This window comes from Tursiops truncatus, chromosome 12 (genome assembly GCF_011762595.2).
Source record: "Tursiops truncatus isolate mTurTru1 chromosome 12, mTurTru1.mat.Y, whole genome shotgun sequence".
Lineage (NCBI taxonomy): Eukaryota > Metazoa > Chordata > Mammalia > Artiodactyla > Delphinidae > Tursiops > Tursiops truncatus.
Window position 1 is genome coordinate 81198938 of NC_047045.1, and position 25199 is coordinate 81224136.

The 25199-nt window shown below is 45.6% G+C and overlaps 1 protein-coding gene across 3 annotated transcripts in view; it reads left to right on the plus strand.

The window, feature by feature from the left end:
- FNDC1 (fibronectin type III domain containing 1) overlaps positions 1–20415 on the plus strand; it is a 97520-nt gene extending 77105 nt beyond the window's left edge. For all 3 annotated transcript variants that reach the window (XM_073789799.1, XM_033867927.2, XM_033867928.2), the window contains 7 exons: positions 2023–2253; positions 7097–7205; positions 11914–11993; positions 14060–14089; positions 14866–15027; positions 16382–16504; positions 19627–20415. In XM_073789799.1, the coding sequence (XP_073645900.1) occupies positions 2023–2253; positions 7097–7205; positions 11914–11993; positions 14060–14089; positions 14866–15027; positions 16382–16504; positions 19627–19742 (851 nt within the window). In that variant the 3' untranslated portion in view covers positions 19743–20415. The remainder of the gene's footprint in view (positions 1–2022; positions 2254–7096; positions 7206–11913; positions 11994–14059; positions 14090–14865; positions 15028–16381; positions 16505–19626) is intronic.
- The last annotated feature ends 4784 nt before the right edge of the window (positions 20416–25199 follow it).

A 25199-nucleotide genomic window follows, 5' to 3' on the forward strand; every position in this document is an offset into this window, starting at 1 on the left:
GATTCTTAACTAGTGGTCACCAGGGAAGCCCATTCCTTCAGTTTTTTCTTCCACTCTTTTTTACATTCTTTTCCCATATAGGTCATTACAGAGTATTGACTAGAGCCCCCTGTGCTATTCAACAGGTTCTTATTATCTTTTCTCTGTATAGTACTGTGTTTGTCAATCCCAATCTTCCAATTTATCCCTCCCTCTTCTTTCCCCCCAGTAACCACAATTTTGTTTTCTGCATCTGAGACTCAACTTCTGTTTTGTAAATAGGTTCGTTTGCCCTTCAGTTTATTTCCTATAGTTTTTGTTAGCCTCAAGGACTTGCGACCTAGAAACTGATTCTATTCTTCTTTCTCAATTATTAAAACAATTTCAGGAGGATATTCTGTTTCACTAAACTGTGTTTCATTCCCTTTGGGAGTCTTCTTTTCCCATGCCCTTAATGAACTTTGCTAACAAGACAGATTAACGTATTACTAAGTGGAAAAACAATAAGTTATTACTGAGTGGAGACAGGCAACAGCTTAAACTAATATCACACTTTTCTGTTTCCAAAACAAATGTTCTGGCATCAGCAGAGAACAACTCTTGCCAGCCAAGATGTAGTATTGAGTGTCTGAACCACACGTACTTGAAGAACAAGAATCTTGTGTGTGTGTGTGTGTGTGTGTGTGTGTGTGTGTGTGTGTGTGTGTGTGTGTGTTATCTGTTTGAAGTGCTTTCTTTTTTTCTTTTTTTGAATTTTAAGAATCTTAATTAGAAGGAGGAGTCCTGAGACAAATGGTAATGCTGGGCCATGGCACACAGGAGCCTGGCTGAATCCCCCGAATGTGCTGACTTTTCTCTCTGTGGTTCCGTGACAGAAATAGAAATGCTTTCAGTGCTATTATTAACTGCTCCAAAGAACTCTTAAAAGCCTGAAAGGCTTACTATTGTCTGGCTATTTTCATATGCCTATAACTCTATAAAGCGTAGTAGGCGGCTCCCCCAAACTTCCTGATGAGATCATGAACGAGCTCGAAAGGCCTAATTTTATACAGAGTATTGGAATATAGGGGATCTAAAAATTGCTTTCAGTCCTCACAGCCACTGAGAATGAGAACCTGTACGAAAAGATGCAATGGAACGTTTAGAAAGTTCTAGAAATTGTTACTTGGGAGCACTTGGGGGTCTTGAATGTATCAAGCTCAAATCCAATTCCTTGGATTTTCTAACTTCTAGAGCATATGTAATAAGAAGAGCTGTGGACTAGAGGGAAAAGCTTCTGTTTGCCTGCTGCTCTGGGGGCCTCTGTCAGCATCCGTAGGCTCGGCTGGAGTGTGGGTTATCAGTTCTTGTCCTGCCTTAATTCTGGGGCCCGTGTATCTGCTGAGATCATGTGTATAGAGAAAGCTTGAGCCTATCCATAAATGTGAGGTAGCTATCATCGTCCTGAGTGGTAATGTTGTAGAAGGGTATTCAGGCCTGGCCTGTGCAGACATTGCAGGTAGTTTTGTGAGTCCCTGAAGTCCCAGGGAAGGCCACCCAGAACTGAGGCTAAGGCTGTGTATCTTGATCAGTGTATGGTTTTTTCTGGTCCCAAGACAGCCTAGGGAATGAACTGAGGTTGAGAGAACTCTAAGTTGGGCTGATTCACACCCTTCTAAGTTTTGGGGCGTAGGAATGGCAGAATGCTGCAGGCTTATGTTATACTAGATTGTAGCTCAGAGATGTTTCAAAACCACCGAGGTCATAATCATTGACGTTGATGGGGCAATAAGCTCTTTTGACACCATGATGTTAAAAGATCATAATCATTGACGCTGATGGGGCGATAAGCTCTTTTGACACCATGATGTTGAAAGATATAAATATATAGATCCATACAAGAGGGCTAGGGATGCGCGTCTGAGTTTGGCGTCAGGGCTGATGACCCTGGATGCTTAGTAGGAAGAGGCTGAATCAGGGGGTCTCCTCCTGGAGCAGACATCATGTTTCTGCCTCCAGAGAAAGCCTTCAGCAATCCGACTGGGTATCTTTGTTCTTTTCCAGCTCCTTACGTGACGTACCTAAATAAAGACCCGTCTGCCCCGTGCTCCCTGACTGACGCTCTGGATCACTTCCAAGTGGACAGCCTGGATGAAATCATTCCAAACGACCTGAAGAAGAGTGACCTGCCTCCTCAGCATGCCCCCCGCAACATCACTGTGGTCGCCGTGGAAGGCTGCCACTCATTTGTCATTGTGGACTGGGACAAATCCGCCCCGGGAGATATGATAACAGGTGTGTCCAAGGCAGATGCTTAGAGTTCCTGTCAACCAGCAGGTGGGAAATACAGACAATAAGGGATGGATGGATGATGGATGAGTGGATAGATGGAAAATGGATGGATGGATGGATGGATACATGAACGGATGGATTGGATAAATGAATGATGGATGGATGTGAGGATGGATGGACTGGATAAATGAACGATGGATGGATGTGAGGATGGATGGGTAGGTTAAATGGATGGACAGATGCATGAACTGGAGGATGAATTGGATGGATGAACGCAGATGTCTTCTTTTAAAAGGATGAAATAGAGGCAGTGTGGGAAGCCTTGTGGGGTAGTATGAAGAGCACTAGATGAAAGTCAGAAGTCCTGAATCCTAGTCCCAAATTGGCTTTTATGACTTTGAGCTACCTACCTCATCTCTCTGGACCTTGCTTTCCTCCTAGGCAAAATGTCGTTACATCTCTTATACTCTGTAATCCTGCAAATAGCCAGGGAGTCCACAGAGCCACACGTAAGATGAGATCCCACAGCATGGGTGATGAAAGAGCTCCTACTGTGTGCTACCCGGAGTCACAGTCAACCCTGGGGTCGTGACAGCCTCTTCCCTTCTTTCCATGTCTGCTGGGTGCTTCCAAACCAGTCTCCGTGTCCCTGAATTCCTTAGATGGGCCCCAGATGTGATGGCAAAGTGCCCAGGGATCTTCCTCCTCCTAGGTCTTGGCCTGTGAGATGTTCATGAGTTCATTTGATTCTGCCAAGGATATATTTGAGGATAAATTTGTTGAGATAAGTTCCTACAGTAAAGAATTAATGTTGTTTTGAATAGACCCTTCTTTTGCAAATGATTCTTTTTGGGTCAGTTAGTTATATAAGAGGAAGGAACATATGTGTGTGTGTGTGACTCGGGACTGGGGATGGTGCCGTTAAGTCAGAGTTTGACATATTATCTGTCACTATTATGTTAGCGTGGTTCATCGAATTCAAAATTTTTAGTGCTTTTGCTTTATGTCCCCAACATTATCTCTTAAAATGATAAGAAAATATCCAAGCACATCCAAAGAGCAACTTTTCTAATGGAGTTTGCACAGCAGCCCAAAAACCAGGATAAGGAACACAGGAAAGAGTGCCTGGGTATTGTGCCGGGTAAGGTGGAAGGGCCAGGGGAGAGCGAGGGTACAGATCGAGGGGGCGGAGTCTTGGTCTAACTGTAAGTGACGGTCGCCCCCAGCCTGTGAGCTGCATGGGCTGCAGAGGCCAGCTTCTGTGAAGTCCAGCATGTTCCTAATAGAAAACGAATAAATCAACGGAAGGAGGAAAGCTTGTAGTCAAAGCAGCCAGAAAATCCTTTTATTAACTGAATATGATTTTATGAATGGCAATTTTGAAAAGCAAGCAAGTAAGCATACAGAAAAAAAATAATGGAAAACCTTAGCTTAAGCTATTTAGCTTTTGATCTCTTGCATAACAGATGTTACTTAGAATAAATATACCACTGTGCCCTGAGCCACGGGGCTTCTGAAAAACAGAAGGATGGATACAGGATGAGAGCGCCAGCCACCTTAGACTTAGACATGCCTCAAGGGCTGCCGCGTGAGGAGCCTTCAGAGAACTCCCGGTAAATGTCACCGGACTTAACTCCGAAGCAGTTCCTGTATCATCCCATAGAGGGCGTGCTTCTGAAACACATGCTCTTGTTAACTTCACATCCCAAGCCTTCCTGGAGACTTTGAGGTCATCTCATCAACACATACCCTACACCTAACCCTAAACCAAACCGCAGTGCCCTAATCACGAGTACTCATGCCACGAGCATAGATAACATGGCTGAAGTATTTATAGGGATTCGGGCACTCCCGATAGAAGGTTGTGCTGGTACTGCGAAGCTGTTTACTGTGGAATAGTTCAGCGCACGACAGCCCTGCAATATGCAGGGCTGTTTAGACCCCAGAGGCTAAAAGAGAATATCGTGGGAGCGCTTCATCAGCAAATGAATCAACCACCAGCTCTTTTCGCTGTAGAACAGCGAGGCAAAGTGGATACACAGATACCTCCTAGACCCAAACAGAACATCACACTTCTGGGCCCACTGCAGGGCATTGGGTCCTCCATGAGATATTGAGCGCTCTGCTGGTTTCCACCAGCTGTACTCTCTTGCACAGGCGGTTGAGTCAACATGTAACCAGGTGGTATCCAAACGATATGAAACTCCTGCAGAGTGAGTAGGCCGTTGCTTTCCCTGATCAGTCCCAGTGAATGAGGCAGTTACTCCATCAGGAGTGACTCCATAGGAAATCACCCACATGATGGCCTCTGAGTTTTTCAGGACAGGTTTTGATAAGAACAGAGAAAGCAGGAGTTACACGTGCTCAAATAGCACATTATAAAAATTCAGACCCAAGGATAAGCAGAGAAACCCGCGTAGCATGTGGGACGAAGCACAGGGTTCTGATGGAGTTGATTTCAAGGCGGATTAGCCGGGCAGACCCGTCACAACGGGGCTCCTCGGGCACATGTGTGCGGATGTGCCTTTGTTATATGCAGCATGTGTGGCTTGATGCGGCTGTCCTCAGAGGAGGAGGGAACCCTGTGGCGAGAGCAGCAACCCTTCCCAGGTCGCCATGAAATATTTGTTGAAAAAAGAGAAGAACGAATTCCTCCAGAAAGCAGCGTGGAAAGGCTTCAGAGCCAAGTGCCTCTGCTTCTGCTCCCTGTGTGCTCGGCAGTTAGCTGTGTGACTCTAATCCACCCTTTCCATCACCAGAACAGGTCTTAATGGAGGCAGTCAGAGAGAACAGGTTGCTAAATGAAGTCGTTTGCCTCTTAGATGCTTTTGATGCTGTTGATCTTTTCCTCCTTGACCTGCGATCCAATTCTCTCAACCCGAGTCTCCCTCGCAGGCTCACCCTCTTTGACCAAACACTAAAGGTCGGACTTGCCGAGGGCTTGGTCCTCAGTTCTCTTTTCCTCTTACTCTGTGTTCTCTCGCTCCAGGATGTTACCCACGCACACGGTTTTAATTCATCTGGGAGGGGAGTCATTGGTTTATAGCTCAAGGCCCAGCCTGCCTCTCCTCTGAGCCTCAAACAGTAAAATTATGTCTGCTTGACATCGTCACCGGGATGTCTCCAAAGCGTCTCAGACTCAGCGTGTCCAGAATCAAACTCATGATCCTTCAGAGCCCCAAACCTGCTCACCTGGGCTTTCTATCTCAGAGGAGCCCTCACTTTTCCACCCATTTTTTGCAAGCTTGAAGGTTTGGAGTCATCTTAAAATCTCCTTTTATTTCCCCTCCATATTCAGTTCATCACTAAATCCTGTCGGCTTCACCTTTCAGGTTTCTCTTGCATGCATCCATTTCCCTCCATTAACACCACGGAACCTGAGTTGTCACCGCCTCTCACCTGGATATTGTGACAGCTGTCTAGCTAGACCATCCCATCCATGCCCCACACCGTGTCGGTCCTCCATTTTGCACCAGAGAGATGCGCTGAAGACAGTCTTATTGTGTCACCCCTTCAACGTGTTCCCTTTCTTCTAGAATGAAAAGCAAAAGCCTTCGTGACCAAAGGGCCCTGCATATTTTCTCCATTTTGTGCTTCCTCAGCTTCATTTCTTGTCGCCCCTCCTCCCACCCTGCCACTCGGAGGCTCCGCCTTCTCCTGGCTCCTCCCTCTTCAGCATCTTTGCCCAGGAATTCCCTCTACCTGGAATCCACCCCACCTCCTACCATGCATCTTAGCTGCTTCCCATCCTTCAGTCATCAGCCCCATTTCGGGGCCCTGGGGGAGCTCTGCCCGCCCCCTGTCCCCCAGCACGTGGGCTGCTCCTCAGTTCTCATCACGGCTGTGTAATCCTGTGTGTCTGCCGGCGTACTGCTCCTGGAGTTATAGATAAAACGAGTCGCCGTTTGACCTCCAGCACGTAGTGCAGGGTCTGACACGTAGAAGGCACACAGTAAATATTTGTTGAATGAATTAACGAATGTGAACTTGGACCGGATTTTTACCCCCTCTCTGAGACTCAGTCTCCTCGTGTCAGAATGAGGGCAGGGAAACCTATGTACTAGGACCAGGAGAATTCATCGAAGTAAAACTTAATCCAAAGGATTCGGCATATGTTTGGCGCGTAGAAAGTACTTGACAACGATTTCCTTCCAACGTAAGTAAAGAATGTGTGAAGCTGTGACGTGAGCTTCCCTTGGCCTAACGAGGCAGCCTTGAAGGCTGGGCAGGTGTCAGGGCTGAGGGCCCACCCGCTGAGGCCCATTAACAGCAGATAAGGCAGAGAAAAGAGCTGCCTGACTGTTGTCACTAGACATCGAGGTCAAGGGCAGGCAGAGATATTCAACAACTAGAAACTAAAGGAGAGCCGATAGCAGTAGGTGAGGAGATCACCCACCGTGAGTCTGGGGTCTGTCAGCCACACACACGGCATTCACCATCACGGTTTCTTCGTTTCACCTGAAGGACGATTGTATATATCTCTACCAGGAGCTTCTTAAATACTTGTGTGGAGGTCACTGATCCTTTCTTCTGCTGCGCGCTCACAGATGTTATCAGTTCTAAGGAGATGAGGAAGGCCAGGGAATGTGGGAAATGAGGACACGGAAGAGAAGTAGGGAACCAGCTCGTCACCAGGAAGTGTCTTTAATTTTGTCATCTGCATCTGGTTTCACCAGTGGGTACCAGCGTTCTATCCCATCTGACCCAACACACTCCCCTTCTTGACTTCTCGCACAGAGCTGCCTCCACGCCACTGTTTCCTTCCCGTCATCCTCCCCTGGGTTATGCCTCTGGTGTGATGTGGTTCCTTGATGCTCATTGGGTTCTGCCTCCTTTCCACTTGTAGGTTACTTGGTTTACAGTGCATCCTATGAAGACTTCATCAGGAACAAGTGGTCCACCCAAGCTTCATCAGTAACTCACCTGCCCATTGAGAACCTGAAGCCAAACACAAGGTATGATGTGTCAGTCATTTACAAACAGAAAACGAGACCTATGTGCCTGGTCATGGATATCCTTAGGTTGAAAAGAAAAGGATTAATCAAAAATGTCTTTCTGGTTTCTTTTGAGTTCTCTAGTTAGCTCTCATAGACTGTCAATGAATGCTCACCATATGTCATGTATTTTTCTTAGGGGAAAGCACTGTGGGCACCGTAATTGTTAGATTATTGTATTTCTATTTTGTTCCCTCTTTTCCGGAGACTAAAGCTACCCACCATTGGGGAAGGAAAGGTTGCTCTGTGTGTTGAAAGGGGATCGATCTGTTTGTACTCACCCCATGGTGGCTTAGGCAACGCAAGCTTTGTACGTGACACGGATGGAGCAGCAATGACTCAGACTCTATACTGTACAAGTTCAGATCATTCAAGAAAGATGTATTTTACACATTAGTAACGGTTACAAGAAGCGTGTAACCTAGTCGGGGCAGTGGCTCGCTAGCCAGAGGGCCCTCCGAGAGGGAGCCCCCAGCATGAAATACGCAGAGCTTGCTTCGAGGGTACAAACAGCATGAGCGTGCATTTCCCCTTTTATACTATCTGGTTTTGCTGGTAACAGCCATCAGGAAAGAACACAGTGGTCGAGCTGTGGTATGCTTGTAAACTGGCTCTCTGGGAAAAAAAATCAAAGCAATAACAACTGGTTTATGGTATTTGCCAGTTCCTCCCACCGTGGCCAGTTCTGGGCTACCCTGGCTCTGCGGAACGCCTGACAGTTAGCGATCGGCTCTCTGAAGCCTGTAGAACGGCTCTAGCACACCGTGGATGTCAAGCCGCCGTGTTTCCATAGCGAAGTGTTCTAAGAGAGTGACTCGGACCCAGGGTCTCCCATTTTTTTATAGAGTCAGAGGAACACAGAGGAGATTGGAACAAAATACTCTCCTTAAACAGAAATGTGTTGAAAGGGATAGAAATTGGACAATATCCTCGGGCACTGAGAGACTTCTGCACTAGCGGAGAACTTTCCTCAGGGCCTGTTAATGTCCTGGGCTCCCTTGGACTGCGCTCTCATAAACTGTTATAAATTTTGAGATTCAGCAAGTAAAAAACAGGAAACTGAGAGAGCACTTTTCTTAGCTCTTCTCTGATAGTAACGAAAAGTTGATTCATTGCAAAAAGAATAAAACTAAAGAAAACGAAGTCAACGTCCCATTTTTTTTATTGTGGGCAGAGTGGATGTTCTTACAGCACAGCCTCAGTATCCGCTGAAAGAGGCCTTGGGATGTTTGGCCGCATGGCTCCTTGCAAATCCCAGTGCCCTGCACCCTCCGCAGTCCAGCGTTCCTGTAGCAACTTTTGGTACCAAACTGGTGCTGAGTTGTGAATAATATCAGGGCCCGGTTACGTAGGATGGTTGATTCGTTCTTTCAGTAGGTATGATTGAGTGTCCGCGATCCACCGGTAAGTGCTTACTGAGTGTCTGCTCAGGCCAGGCACCGGGCTCCACGCAGGAGAGAGCAGTGGGCGTGGGGAGGACGTGGGGCAGGGGTGCACAGTACACCGTGGCCCCTCATGGCTCGCACAGCCTGGTGGAGACAGATAGTTTATAGATGCATAAGTATGAACCTTCCCCGGCCAGTGTTGTGAGGGAGAAGTACACTGTGCTCTGAGGGTACGATAGGGGGCTTTTTGCCTGAGCTTGGGGGTTAGCGTGCAGTCAGGTGAGCTTCCATGGGGGAAGATAAGCAGCACTTCACCTGGAGAAGGTGGGTGAGCAGGTCAAGTTGCTCCAGGCAGGAAGGGTGTTGGGAAGCCGGTGGGCTTAAGGAAGAGTAGGAGGCTGATGTCGGGGGCGGGGGGGGGGGGGGGATGGGGAGGAGAGGAGGCTGGAGGCTGGACCAGCCGGTCCCAGAGGGCCCTAGTGTCCCCTGAGGCTCAAGTCCTGCGTCCACCCACACTGAGCGCCCTGATAGACAGGCTGGGAGCAGCAGCTGCCTCTGCCCCGTGGTTCGTGCGTCCTGCGGAGGGAGTGAGTCGGCTGGAAAGCAGGGTGTGTGCTTCCTGCTACAGAGGCTTCCTCCGACCCCCCAACAGCTGCTGAACTTTTACAGCCCGGGCAGCGTGCCACAATGTAAGGACGCTCATTTCTCCCCGCGTTTCCCCTAACGCAGGGCGTCTCCAATGGGCTCACTGGGGTGTCCACGTGTTTATTCCACGGAGGCTGCGTCTCCCCACCCTCTGCACAGTCCTCAGGGCTTCTCAGGACCCCCTTCAGAGTCCTCGTAAGAGATGCAGAAGTTGGTCAAGCCCAAGAGAAGACAGGATGTAAAAACTGGCTTTGGTTCTTTATAACTGGATCTTCTTTTCTGACAAGTTTAAGTGGGCATTGTCCACCTTATTCACCCAACTCAGCCCTGAATCACTTTCTGGAATCTTCATATTGTAAGTCCATACCTAAAGTACAGAGATTTGTCACCATGGAGGCTGTTGAAAAGAAGGCGCCAGAAGCTTGTAGAAGAAGGCAAGGCATGAATTGCTTTTGTTACTTGGGTGAGACAGAGGCTCTTCAGGGTATGAAATGTACATTTTAGTCTGTAGAAAAAGTCTTATGTGGTTTTCAAAAATAGGAATTTTACTCCTTTCATAATCCCATGTTGTTTTTCAGCTCAGCATATTTAAACTTATTTTGACATATTAGGCGAGTTCAAGTGGAAATACATCTTTAGAACTGGGCCATGTGGGCTTTGCGGAGCACTGGAATTATTGTGTGGACAGGAGGGTAGATTTGGAGAATACGTAGGTTTCAGTGGTAAAACAAAATGGATACAACCAAGAAATCGGAATAGTCTCTCAGGCAATTGGTCATCCCTCTGCCATCTCCTCAAATGCACAGGGTGTTTCCCTCTGTGGGTCTGGGGAAGAGGTAGCAGCATGGCTCCAGGGATGGCTTGAGAAATATTCAACAGAAAGGTCCCCTGTAGCCTCTGAATATCAGTGTCACTCTCTAGGTTTCGATTTCCTTTTTTTTTTTTTTTTTTTTTTGCGGTACGCGGGCCTCTCGGGGCACGAACCCGCGTCCCCTGCATCGGCAGGCGGACTCTCAACCACTGCGCCACCAGGGAAGCCCTCCTATTTTTTTAAGGAAAAAAAAGTATCTGTAAAGTTGGACTGTTATCATTGATGTATGCCCAACCCACTGCTTGAACTGCTAGCAGAGTCTGCCTTTAACTCCACGACCGCTAAGTTAAAAGTACGCACAACTGAGAAAACACGGAATGCTGAGTGAATTGAGATTTGGGAATTCCTATGTTCTTAATTGTGCATATCTTTTTTATTTAAAAAAATGACATTTAAAAAAGGATTCTGTCCTAAATGAGATGTGAATATACTTTCTTGGAAAGCTTAAAAGAAGACTTGATTTTACCGAATGGGCTTTTCTTTGCTCTCTCTTTAATCAAACCCCAAGTCAAATATCTCTGTGTAACTGTGAGACCAGAGGCTCCCTTGGGGTTCTCAGAAGCTCAGAAACTCAGGAGGCTTGGTGCCAGGGCAGAGGTGCCACGGACACATGCCTTTGCTCTCTAAATGTAAATAATTCTCCTTTTAAAAATTTAGGGTGTCTTAATTAATGCATGTGATCTGTGTGTCTGACAATCAAATACAGGATTTTGTAACATTGAAGTGTAGCTTCTGCTAGCTGGAAACCAAGACTCCTTCTGAACTCTCTGAAGTGGTGGAGAGCTTCCCCGCACAGGGATTTTTTTACCCACCTTCTTTACCTGGAAGTGTTGATAGTTAGGGGCTAAGAGAGCACAGATGACACCTGGAATCCCAGAGGGGAGGACAACACGGAGAGGCGCAGTAGGTAGAGTGGGTCTGAACTGTGTTGGTTTCCAGTATTTTCTCATCACCACTTTTGGTCCTAGAGCTCATCAGAGTCCAAAGTAAGATGCTCTGGGACTCCCAATCTACCTGCTTGTCATTCTCCCTCTAGATGAACAGGCTGATTCAGACAATGTGCTTTCTAGGACATTCTCTGTTCCAAGAAAAAGATTAATCCACAGCAAAGCGTCTCCAGGCCTTTTCCTCTTCCCCTTCCCGGACTTGCTTCTCTTTCCTCGAGGCACAGAAGCTGGAAACTCAGTGACTTTACGGCTCCAGAGCCAAGCATAGCACTTGTCCTGCACCCAGAACATTGCTGTCGTGTTAGTTCCCCCGAGGAGACCGGCCTCAGGACTGCTTAGCCTTCTCCCTGCCAACAATGGGTTTGCATCATCACACTGTCAAACATCCTGCTTTTTCACACACAGTCCAGTGATGAGAATTAGGTTACAATTGGAATTCTGCTTGGTAAGCGTTTCCCCGCTCCATCTTCCCCCTCCAGTCAGTAGAACTCAAGATGGGACAAGAGGAGACCATTGCATCCAAGGACGGGCCTGCGCGGGGCAGTTCAACCCTTGATGCTCTAAATAACACACACAATCTAAGTGGCCTGTTTGCCCAGTATGCCCCTCTGTTCCCATTAGTCACATGTATTGTTTTGAAAAGTTATTCGAAAATGAGAAAGTTTAGAAATAACATGAAGAAATAGCAGTGGTGTATGCATCTGTGAAAAACAGGACTCAAACCCTGCCACGGAGTAGGTGCTGAATAGTTTGGGTGTTTGTCTCATTACACAAAAATTAAACAAGGTTCTCTTTCAAAAAATGTTTTCTTCCAATTTCAGGTATTATTTTAAAGTTCAAGCCAAAAATCCTCACGGCTATGGACCTATCAGCCCTTCGGTCTCATTTGTCACAGAATCAGGTATGGGTGACTTCATGTCCTCATTTTTTTCCTTTTCTTGAAAACAAGTAGTCTGAAATCATGTCTACAATAGAATAAAAACTGAAGAAGTGAAATCCTCTTCTCTTTAATCAGTTCATATTGGATGTCATTTTATAAGATAAACATGATTTTCTTTCTGCTGAGCTAAAAGTTGGATAATAAAATTTAAAGTAATCTTCATTGGAACTGCCTGGGAAGTGAAAAGGTCAAGTTCCAATCAAAAGGGGGAGAGAAAATCTAGTTTTCAACCATGTGGGAAAGATAAGTTTGAATCTATCTGTAGAGATTTAGTTACAGAGATAAATTCCTTTTGTTCTTTTAATTGCAAACAGCTGAAGAGCATAAATGTCATGTGACCTGAGGGGCCGTTGCTTCTTTCAATTAGTCACATCTCTTAAGTTGCTTCCTTTACTAGGAGATGAAAATGTCGCTACTTAACATGGAGGGTCTAATTAAAATACTGTCCATCTTGCAAGCAATATCACTCAGAGGATGTCCCTACTTTGGGATGCTGGTGTGCAGAGCTCTCCAGCCCTTCAGTGAAATGTCCCCGTGGTCATGGTCTGAGGCAGCACACACAGAGCTGGCCCATGGTGGCAGGTGCCGGGTTGGCAGCCTTTCTTGTGTAGGAAGCCAGGCTGGAGAGTTGGTACCCATGGTCCCAAGACAGGCACTTACAGAAGCCCAGCTGGGTCGGCTCCACACTAACGTGGCTGTGGCTTCCATTTGGTTAGATTATTTCCTAAGAGCAGGAGAGTAAAACAAGCATTTACACTTACAGCTAATGGTATGTCACTTTATTTTATAGATAGCAGATGATGTCAGAATGAATGGTCTGTACAAAGGGGCAGCACAAAGCAGATCTGGGGGGACGAAAATGTTCTGTGTGTGATCGTGGTGGAGTTCCATGAGTCTATACGTGTGGTAAAAATTCATAGGATGTGTACCCTAAAAAAGTAATTTTACTCTGTGATAATTAAAATAAAAAAAAAAGGATGGCCCATGTTTACCTGGCCTGTATTTTATAAAAATGAACTTCTTCTAAAGCAGAATTCCTTATAATGTAGTTTCATATTAAGTGGCACTATTTGGGCTAAGACATAGACATGTTTTAAAACAGCTTTACTGAGGTAGAAATGGCACACAGTAAACTGTTCATCCTCAAGACGTACAGCTGAGGAAGTTTTGGGGTATGTTTATACCCTTGGAGCCATCCCGGCAGTCATGCTGGTGCACAGCTCCATCACCCCGACAGTTTCTTCCTGCTGCTGTACAATCCAGCCCTCCCTTCCCTCCCCGTGTGCCCATCCTCTCCCCTCTTCTCAGGCAACCACTCACGGGCCTTCTGTCACTATGGATTCATTTGCACCTTCTAGAATTTTGTATCAGTGGAATCATACAGTGTGAGCTCTTTCGTCTGGCTTCTTTCACGTAGCATCCTTTTGAGATCCATCCATGTTGTCATATTTATAAGTAGTTCATTCTTTTTTATTACTTAGCAGTGTTCCATTGTATGTGCCACAGTTTGTCTCTATTCACCTGTTAATAGACATTGGATTGTTCCTACTTTTGGACTATTACAAATAAATCTGCCATGAGCATTCATGTACAAGTATTTTTAAGGACATATGCTTTCATTTCTCTTGAGTAAATACGCAAGAGTAGAATGGATGGATTGCATAGTAGGTGTGTGTTTTTACTTTTTTAAGAAACCGCTGAACTGTTTCTCCAAGATGGACACATTTTAAAACATAATGAGTATTGAATTATTTTGTGGTACCCAATGTCAAAATATTATCGTCAAGGACCCACACCATCTATATAAATAACAAGACAATATAAATAGAAAAGAGTATTTCTTGAAAGGAAATGCCTAGAAAGTAAAAACTAAGGGAATGTCTTGGCATCTGTCAAATGAATCTTATACTTTCTTTATCTATTCTAGCTTGGGTAGTTCTTTTAATTACAAAAAAAAAAACCATTTCAACAGTTGCATGGCTGTGTGATGTAATAGTGAAGTCAATTATTTCTTTTTCCTTCTACAGATAATCCTTTGCTTGTTGTGAGGCCACCAGGTAAGTTTCTCTTCTTGATAAACTTGACATTCTAGTAATCAAGTTGAATATTGAATATGAGATTGTTATGGTTACAAGTAGACGCGCTGAACCGCTTTTGTATTTTCGTAATTTTCTGACAACTTCTATGGTTTCTTTGCACCCATCATCCTAATCTAGGGAAAAGCATGTTCTGGAAATTTTTAAATAGGGCCATAGCAGCCAATATCTATAAAAACCATTATGGGTGGCCAGTATCTATGAAAATAGATAACTTTATTTTCATAACCCCTTTGAATATTTTAAATTGCTGAAAAGATAGCAAAATGCATTAAGTGTACGACAAAATTTTACTTTGTTTTTCAAATAAACCAAGAAAGACCTATTGCTTAAGTTCAAGACTGGTCTTATGAGTGACAAGAACAGGAGGTGCCCGTGCTGAGGGATTTTGGGGGTGGGGAGGTAGGGTGATGTGCCCTGCAAGGTCAAATTTGCCATTATAGCTTATGTTCCTTGGCTTAAATTAGGCTTTTTCTTACTCTGAGAATCCTTTATAGAAATGCAAACACGTTAACTGCATTCAGGTACAAGGAACTCCCCAGTTGTACTTCAGTACAAAGAAAGAAGAGAAAAGGCAGACAGAGAGAGAGAGAGACCACCGGGAGGTGGGAAAACTGCTCAGAAAAGCCCTGAGAGAAGGGGAAGTCCCAGTGAATAAATCAAATTCTCCGGTATTTTGTACAAGAATAAACACTGTGAAACGCCATGACTTAGAAGGTGTGCTGTGTGTCGTCCAGGTGGTGAGCCCATCTGGATCCCATTTGCTTTCAAACATGACCCTGGCTACACGGACTGCCACGGCCGACAGTATGTGAAGCGGACGTGGTACAGAAAGTTTGTGGGAGTCGTTCTTTGTAATTCACTGCGGTATAAGATCTACCTCAGTGATAACCTGAAAGGTAGGTCTTTAGGGATGCTGTGCTATGGGAAGGTGTGGAAAGCTTTTAGTTTATTAGATGCTAACTTGACATAGCAGGTGCATCAGAATGCATTTGAGATATGGACCCATCACATCTCAGTCTGGCTCAAGTGCAAGCCAGTTTTGCAGGCTCTATTCTGGACTAGTATTTACATAGGTACCCAGGAATATATGTATATATTTTAAATCTACTACTTTTTAGGAATGAAATTCAAAATTCTCTTAGAAACTTAAAGGCTGTTTTTCTTTGTTGTTAATCCCATAACATTAACAATGAAGAAAAATGGCCTTTAAGTTTCTTTAAGGTATGAGTGTAAGCTGGAAGTATTGAGGAGAAGTACCCCCTACGATTTTTGCCATTGGAACAACTTTACAGAGAAACAATGTGGATGGTGAAACATATATGAGGTGCACTATTTGTTCTGTGTCCAAAACTTACACTGTTTTCATCATGGTAGGGGATTAAAACAAAGAATAACATAAGTATTTACTTTGAACTACTAACATTTCAAAGTACCATTTCTCCCCCGCTGGTTTTAACTCACCCACTTACCCAAAATTGTTTTGTATTTCAAAATTTGCACAACTTTTAATTTTTCTAGTACATACATTTAAAAAGAAAGAAAACTTGCCCTCAGCTGGTTTATATGTTGTCAGACGTCAGGTTTTTTGTTGTTTTGTTTCTTGCTGCTGCTCACCATTTCTAGATAATGTCAAAATCTCCCCAACCATCCCCCACCCTTGCAATTTCTCCGTGTACATGCCTCTCCCTACAACCAGTCTGTTCGTTTCTTGCTGCTCTTTTTTCCCTCTTGCACACTGTCCTTTTGCTCCGGGAGAGGCTACACAGCCATGTCTGGTATCCCAGGGTTGAGAGAAACACCTTTGCCCTTCTGTGCAGCTCTGGTTCAGGACCAAGGACAGCGCCTCATGCTGCAGACACACCCCCTACTTCTAGTTATGTACGAAAATAGTTTCTTCTATTTTTCTAGGTATTCATGCTTTTCATAATTACTTCATGATACGTTCTCTGCCTATCAGAGTTTCCTCCTTGTTTTTAAACCAAAGAGTAGAAAGGTCTCCCATCTACGGGCTGAAAATGCCTATAATATTAGTAGTTTCCATTTAATGAACAATTGCTAAGTATTTAGCACACACGAGCCTGCTGAATCCTTATAACACTTTGAAACCGGTGCCATTATCACCATCTTTCAAACATGGAAAGTGCGACACACAGAGCTGAAGTCACGCGCCCACTTCAAAGCTTGTGCAAATCCCTCAGCCAGCGCAGCGGTTCTGGAGCAGCCAGTGACTCATCGCCTTCCTTTACGCAGATACATTCTACAGCATTGGGGACAGTTGGGGAAGAGGTGAAGACCATTGTCAATTTGTGGATTCACACCTGGATGGAAGAACGGGGCCTCAGTCCTACATAGAAGCCCTCCCTACCACTCAAGGTAATGTGAACCAAGGCCCAGTGTAATATACTGGGGGGTGGAGAGGAGGGCTGACATAAGGAGAAAATTCACTGTAGCTCTGCATTTGGTTTACCATTTGAAGATGGATATTAGCAGAATTTTGGAGCATAAAAATAAGGAAGAAACAAAATACTCCTACCACATGCTGGGTTTAGGGTGAGCCTTGGAGAGGTAGGGACACAAAGGAATATTAGACCTTACCTCTACCCTCAGGAAACATGGTCAGTAATTGGGAAGGGAGGATAAATATGTGAAAGGTAACTAAGAGCAAGCAACTTAAAGTACAAATAATGACAAGAGTTAAGTCACATGATTGTCGCATTGTCAGGTAATTGTGCAGATTATAGTTACTCTCTGAGTTCAAAGGGTGGGGGCTGGGCTTCCCTGGTGGCGCAGTGGTTGAGAGTCCGCCTGCCGATGCAGGGGACACGGGTTCGTGCTCCGGTCCGGGAAGATCCCACATGCCGTGGAGCGGCTGGGCCCGTGAGCCATGGCCGTTGAGCCTGCGCGTCCGGAGCCTGTGCTCCACAACAGGAGAGGCCACAACAGTGAGAGGCCCGTGTACCGCAAAAAAAAAAGGGCGGGGCTGCCGCTTGAGGCTTCCAGGGAAGGTTTTCAGAAGAGGCAGAGTCTGAGCTGAGTCATAAAAATACATGCAAAGATTAGAGGGCCTTCCAGGTGGAGAATGCCATGAACAAGGGTCCAGGGAAAGAAAAAATAAACAAATACAAACCAACCATGATATGCTTCAGGAGATCATGTATCAGCTATTTCATGATGGCATTGCAAGGTGAAAGTAAGTGTATTAATCTCAAAGTTAACAACATGTAATACATTACTAACTGCCCCAAGCCCCCAAATAAACAAACAGAACAACTGAATGAAGTCCAGCAGTTTAGTGACCTGGCATTTTTTTAAAGATATAAGATGCTCTGATCTTTAACATTTTTCAGTTTGGAAAAAAATACCATAGGTGGTACAAAGATTACCCATTTTCAAAAAATTAAGATACATTAAAATACACAAAACAGTAAAACAAGTATGTTAGGCAGGGTTCTCCAGAGAAACAGAACCAACGGGAGATGGAGAGAGGGAAAGAGACAGAGGTGGAGAGAGGGAAAGAGAGAGACAGAACAACATATATGTTAAGGAACTGGCTCTATGATTGTGGAGGCTGGCAAGTCCAAAGGCTACAGGGTGGGCCAGCAAGCCTGCTAGAGACCCCGGGAAGAGCCAATGCTGCAGTTAGTCCAAAGGCAGGCTTCTGGCAGAAGACCCCTCTCTTCAGGGAAAGTCAGTCCTTTCCTACTAGGGCCTTCAACTAATTGGGTGAGGCCCACCCACATTGTGGAGAGTAATCTGCTTTACTTAAAGTCTGCTGATTGAAATGTTAATCTCATCTAGAAAATAATTTCACAGAAACACCTAGAATAATATTTGACCAAATAGCTGGACGCCATGTCCTAGCCAAGTTGACATAGAAAATTAACAATCACAATAAACATGCATAATACACCACATCTCTTAATTGTTTCAGGATCTTGCAGTGCCCCAGGGTTAGTATTAAATGCATCATTTGTATTTCACTGTGTTTCTGTGACTGTTGTCATGGTTTTGGCTCTGAACAGAGATGCTGGTTCATCAGAAACTCAAGGGCGGAATGGCAGGTAACCTTTCATCGTACAAGAGGACACAGGGCCAAAGGGGTGAGAGCAGTTGTTGAGTTGCCAACATTTTTTGAGGAGGTTGGAGCATCACTTCTTCTTGAAAGGAGAAGTGGTCAGAACTGCTACAGGATTCTTTCCTCTGAGAGGTTTACTTGAAAGATCTGAAAGTCTACCGCGGATTCCGAGAGGTAAATCTTGGAGGCCTGCGGTTCTAGGCAAGTCAGGGGCCCCAGATTCTGTGGGAATCTTGGTTAAGGTTGCTTGCCCAGCTCAGGGCCTGCCCTACTGGGAGTGCTCCATTGTGATTGACTAAAATGATCCTCCTCTGTGGAGAGAGAGAGAGAGAGGCGTCACACATGTGGAGACTGGATTATCCCCACAAATCATCCTTGGGATAAACCTCCGAGGGTGGGTGTTGTGACTCCACACAAAAATGGTCGTATTTATTTGGAAGTAACTTTTGTCACAAGAACAACTTATCAGAAATCTTCTGTCCGAAAGGAGGTTGTTAGGATGAGGCTTCTTCCAGTTGGTTCAGATGCTTTTGATGCTACGATGCAGACACCAATTCCAAGTGTGGGTTCTTTTCCCGCACCACCAGGCAATTCTCCAACACCAGCGGGTGCTCTACAGTTCAAATCTGTACTGAAACCATTTACCCAGAGATAGCATCAGATGCCACAGTTTCAGACCTCAGTCCTACAAGACTGCCCCCCTTCATGCACTTTAGATGCCGATCACAAGTCCACCGTGTCACCTGTCCTTCTGATAAGGACAGGCTATAAATCAGAGGTTCCCATGACCCCCTCTTTGGATTTGATTAACTTGCCAGAGGGGCTCACAAAACTCGGAGAGACATTTCACGTACTAAATTGCGGTTTATTATAAAAGGAGGGAACTTGGGAAGAGCCAGGCGGAGGAGATGCTTAGGGCAAGGTATGGGGAAGGGCAGGGAGCACCCAGGCCCCTTCGAAGCACCACTCTGCCTGAATCTCCATGTGCTCGCCAGCCTGCAAGCTCTCCGAACCTGTCCTTTGGGACAGGTTTTCTGGAGGCTTCATTACATTGGCACAATTGACGAAATCATTGGCCAGTAGTGAACTCAATCTCCAGCCCCTCTCTCCTCCCTGGAAGTTGTGGGCGGGGCCGAAGGTTCCCCCCCACAATCACGCGGTTGGTTCCTCTGGCGACCCGCCCTCATCCTTAGATGCTTTCCGAAAGTCACGTCATTAGCATAAACTCCGCGTGGTTGAACAGGGTTTACTATGAACATAATGATGTTCCACACAGCTTTACAGCTCTTGTCACTCGGGAAATTCCAAGGGCTTCAGGAGCTCTGTGCCAACAATGGAGATGAAGACCTAATATACATTTTCTATTATAAATCACAATATTACTGATTATTCTTTCCCTTTCTTTCCTTTTACCTTCCAGGCTACTATCGCCAGTACCGCCAGGAGCCAGTCAGCTTTGGCAACATAGGTTTTGGAACCCCCTACTACTACGTGGGCTGGTATGAGTGTGGGGTTTCCATCCCAGGGAAGTGGTAACCACAGGACGGTCGTGCTGGAAGCTCGTCCTGCCCGGCCCCCTCGACTAACCTGCACTAGGGCCTGTGAGCAGGAGAAGGGATGGTGTCCCAAGCTTCACTGTCCCCAGTGTCAGCAAGGCCACACGGTGGACACCGGACACTTCAGGCATCTTTGGTCTGGAGCTCAGTCCTACTTCTTGGCCTGGACCGCACACAGGATTCAATGTTGCTGTTAACTTTGCTTCTCCACATGTTTTGCTTGTAGTAGCTCATCCCAGAGACGGCAGACGTGCGCAGCTACCAGGACGCCTGGTGTGATTTTCATACTTCTTAGGCACAAAGTTCAGACGCTTTGGTATCTCCAGGGATCAGCATACACACGCTGTGCTTGCTTTGTGGAACACCACCCATGTTCTTTTTTCTCACTGGACCCCTCCAAAAGTAGCTAAATTTAAGCTTTGGATCCCTTTCTATGCAGTAGAACTGAATTACTAAAAATGCCACCAAAGGAAATGTAGCCTACTTAAGATTTATTCTATGGACTTAACCCACCACTAGACCAATTGTATCAAATCTTACTTGTAAATTCTCAATTTTGATATATATATATATGTATATATGCATATACATATCCACACTTGTCTGCAAAGACTGATTAAAATTGCTAAGTGTGTACTTGTTCACTAGATAAATGTGTGTGGGACTTTTTGGAGCAGAGGCGCTGTATATTAACATCTTTTTAGAAGGGTCCAGAGAACAGGTACTCTGTATAACACGGCAAGAACGGCAAGGCATGTGTTCTTTCTGTGAGCGCTGCTGAGCTGTGGAAATGACTGGGATGCAGCGATGCTAGCTGTGAGCCGGTGGCAAACTGCGTGATTGCCACCTTCCATCCTCGTGTGAGAAATGGACTGGTGGTCTCTGTGTGGACATATCCAGTCAGTTTCCAGATGAAGATTTTAGGTCCCAGATGATTTTGAAATCCAGTTTAAAAAGACTTCTTTCGCCTTTGCCGCCTAGCTCAGTATCTACTCCTTGAAATAGAAGCATCTTAACCCTCTCAGCTGCAGCATGAGAGGGTTTATTTAATGACACTTTAATTCTTCTTAAAACGTGGTGTCCTTTCCACGTGAGTGGCACCTCCGCGTCCTCAGGCAGCTCTGGGGAACGGAGGGTTTGTCTTTCCTAAGCTTCAGGGTAGAAGAACCAGTAGTGGGAACGAGCCAGAGGCAGACACACTTCTGGGGCCCGGGGGCTGTACCACTACGTAAATGATGTAATGGCAGAAAGTGTTCCGCCAACTGGAATCAGTTATTTTCGGTGCCAGCAGCGTGTTGAGGTGAAGCCTGATGTGTCCAGTAGGTTTGGAGATAAAACAGGAAACAAGTCACTGCGGGATTTTTGTGATGGGGCAGCGGGAGCTGACATCTTCCCCAGTGGCCACAGTTCCCTCTTCTACGGTAAACGACAGTGAAGAAAATGCAGGCGTTCTGACAGTCTGGGAAAATACTAGGATAGGAATCTTCTGGGTTTCTGGGGCTCTTGTACATAAAAGGGGAATTGTTTTAAAGGGTGTCTAAAAAACACCTATTTTCCACACTAACATTCAGACATGCTTCACAATAACAAGCAAGGATAAGATCTTTAAATATAAGTGAATTTTCCTAATAAACCCATCTTTGTTCTGGGGCCTCCCGCGGAAGAGATGGGGGATCAGGTCCAGCACAGAGATGCAGAAGAGATGGGGGATCAGGTCCAGCATAGAGATGCAGGCATCTCTCCTCCGTGATTCACACTTTCATACATTAAACGTCGTGTTCCCTGTCGGCCTCACCCTGAAAGGTTTTACACTCATTTCATACACAGAAGGACACGTTTCCCTCAGAAGGATTTTATCCTTACTTCCCAGAAATACAAAGATTGCACTGGTGTTCATTCAGGCAATGTTTTTTGAGCCCCACCTGGAACCTTAGACTGTATTTGATTCTGGAAAGCTGAACTTTGATTACAAAGAGATGTTTGCAGTTCTTTATAGAAATTACTGCAAATCCCAGATGATAGCACAACCGAAACAAAAACACTGAATTTATACAAAAAGGTGATAGTATTCTCAATACTCTTGCCAAATTAGGTTATGCAATAGTTCAAATGAGTCCACCACAGTGGTCACATCAAGTTTCTAGTGCTGTGTGGTCCTGGAGGACACGTTTTAGGGACTCCATTGGCAGCAGGATGCCAAGAAGGGGACATTCAAGATAGTAGAGGGTCTGGAAACCATTCCATGTCAAGTTAGAAGAGTTTAATTACCAAATGAGCCTTGTTGGAAAATACTGAGCTGTTCATTGCTAAAAAACCTTAAATATAGCTGGAAATGTCTAAACTTGCAATTTGAGGCCCTCAGCCTGTTTTTAATTGGCCTATGAGCTCAGAATGGTTTTTCTATGCATTTAAAGGGTTGTAAACAAAACAAACAAACAGTCCAAGCAAAAACACCAATGATGTGCAATGGAGACCATGTGTGGTTCCAAGGCCTAAAATATTTACCCTGTAAGACAGTCTGTATAGCTGTAGATAAGAGTTTTCTTGAGGTTTAAAGAAGGCTTTAGCAAAGTCCAGATTTTACGTAGCACATGCTACGTAATAGATGTTTGTTGGCCCTTCTCTGACTTGAGTTATATTTATTATCTAACTAGCAAATCTGAACTCTGCGTTGAGCGGTTGATCCGGGTCCCCCAGTTTCCTGTCGGTCAAGCCCCCTGTGCTGTGGTCTCGGGAAGTATTATGGTCTCTAGGGGACTTCATGCATATTTAATATAACCATTTGGTTAGAACATAATTTCCAGCTTTTACCAGATGAGTTTTGACTTATTTTTTTCCCCTTTTTGACCTATTCAAGCCAGATATCTTGGTCAGTTCAGGAGGGTGGGGAATTTGAGAATGTGGTGATGAATGGGGTTAAAACACGTTTGCCTCTCTGCACAGAACACAGATCTTAGTCACTATGTATAATTATAACCCCACTGGTGGTCCAGTGGTTAGGACTCTGCACTTCCACTGATGGGGACACGGGTTCAATCCCTAGTCGGGGAACTACTAGATCCCGCATGCTGTGCAGCGCAGCCAAAACAAAACAAACAAAAAAATAAAGATGAGGAAACTGAAGAAAAGGACTGTTCAAGGATACACAGCCTCAAACTGGGTGGATCCGGCCAGAATGAGCCTGTGATTCAGAATGGTTCCTTTCAGTATATATAGTTATCTTAAAGTCAGGTAGAAAAGTGAAACTCAAACGATGCAAAAATCCTTCCTTAATGAAAAGCACAAATGTATTTCTTACAAAATTCGAAAACAACAACAACAGTAAAACAATTCCACCAGTAGAATCAGCCCACACTTCTGCAACAGAATACAGGTTGTAGGTGCCTTATAATCATCTCCTTAAGACGTAACTATCTTGCAGTTGGAGACAAGAAGTGAGTCTAAAAATATCTTCCCAATCACCCCATGTCCCCATTCTCAGATTAGGCTGAGTCAGGAAAATTGTATGAAAACACAAAGTGTACTTGTCACGAATGGCGATCGAGTTTAAATATTAATTGTAAGATGATCAATGTGCACATTTAAAAAATCATGACGAGAGCTAAGCACATAAGGATTTATGATAAAAGGGAAATAAAATCAACACAGAAATGGAGGCTGATAAATTTAACACACACAAAAAAATCCTTGGTCCAAATTGGGAAAGCAGTTCTCTCTCAAGAAGAGATTGTTTGTTGGCCAAGAACAGAAATGCCCTCAAGTGTTAAGGAAAGGGTTTAAGTGAGGTTGGACCACGTGGTCTCAGGACAGGGAATGACTTGCAGGAGGTGCTGCCAGGTCGTGGAGGTGAGCGAGCAGTTGTTCTTGCCTCCCTGTCAATGAACAAATACGCACCCCTCCAGCCTGCCAAGCCGTCTGAGTCCCTCTCAGCTCCCGGTGGTTTTCTGCAACTGTTTGTCAGACCACGCCCATGGTCTTCACGCTCCACCCCGCATCGCCACTCACCTCTATCCGCTTCCCCTCCCACTTCGGGAGACCTCACCTCAGTCCACCAGGCAGATGGCAGATCTCCACGCACCTGCAGCCGCGTCCATCCTGCCGTCCTCACAAAGAGCTGCCCCCTCCGGCCCAGGACCGGACTCTGATCTGGAACTGCAGTGTCTCCCTTTTGAAAGATCCTTCCCCAACATTCAGACGTGCTTAGTGCTTCTCATTTAAAAAAATTTTTAATTCGAATTAAAAAATTTTTTCAACACCCGTGGTCCCCTTCAGCTACTCCCTTCACACTGTGCTGGCTTTGAGCTCAGTTCCTGAATTAATCACCCCCATTCCATCCCCTCACCCCCCACTCCCCTGTATTTCTTACACAGCCACACCCTGGCCTCTCACAGCTCAGCTCTCCCAGGTCTCTCCTGGTGGCTACATCCTGTGGACACTGGTCAGGCTATTTCTGTTGTGATCTTTCGGCGGCACGTGACAGCGTGTCCTTCTTGAGCCGTCTCCTACCTGGATCTTCCCTCCCAGCTCCAAAGGCATCCGAGCCTTCCTGGTCCTTGTTTAAGGGGCTTTGGTGTTTCAGGGTGACTCTGGCCACTTTCTCCCCTGGCTTTTCTTTCAAAAGCCTAAACACATAAAGAGATTATTTGAGGTGGGGGAGGAGGAAGGTGGGTATTATGGGGTCTTTGTGGAGTGGGGGGAAGACGGGTAAGAGCAGTGCAGGAGACATCCCCCCAAGACAGGGGGAGGATGCTGGTTGGGGTTCTAGGAGGAGCAGGGCCCCACAGACCTCTCTCTCTCCATCTCCCTGGGAATACAGCGGGGTGAGGAGGACCGTGGGGAGCTGATGAGGCTGGACCTGGGTGAAGGGAGGCTTCCAGCTCACCCCATCCGAGCCCATCCCACCCCATGGGGCTGGAAGCAGGAGGGTGTCTGCCTTCCAGGGCCATGGAGGCCTGGGTGGTGGACACTGCATTAGTGACAACCATGCCTCTCTTTCACAAAGCAGATGTCAACTGAATCCAAAATACATGCCGGACATCCTTCTAGACCCTTTTCTAGGCTGCAGGGTGTCCAAAATATACACGATCCCTGCCCTCGTGGAGACTGTATCCTCGCGGAGCAGGCAGAAGACACACAAGCCAGTAACCAGGTGTCAGCTGGTGGAAGTGAATGGGACAAATAGAGCAGATGACTGTGTCGTGGGCAAGTGGGGACCTAAAGCAGCAAAGAGGCTCCTCAATGGCTGGAGAGAAGGGAGGTGGGCATGGAGGGAGCACCAGCAACACCTGAGACCGAAGGGTTTCTGCCTTGGCATGTGGGATCTCAGACTTGACTTTTAAAGGCAATAATAAAATAATGCTCATTTTCTGGTCTTTGAATTCAGTAGAACTAACCTAGTTGACCTAGTTATGTTGCTAAAACTTTGACACCGTAAAGG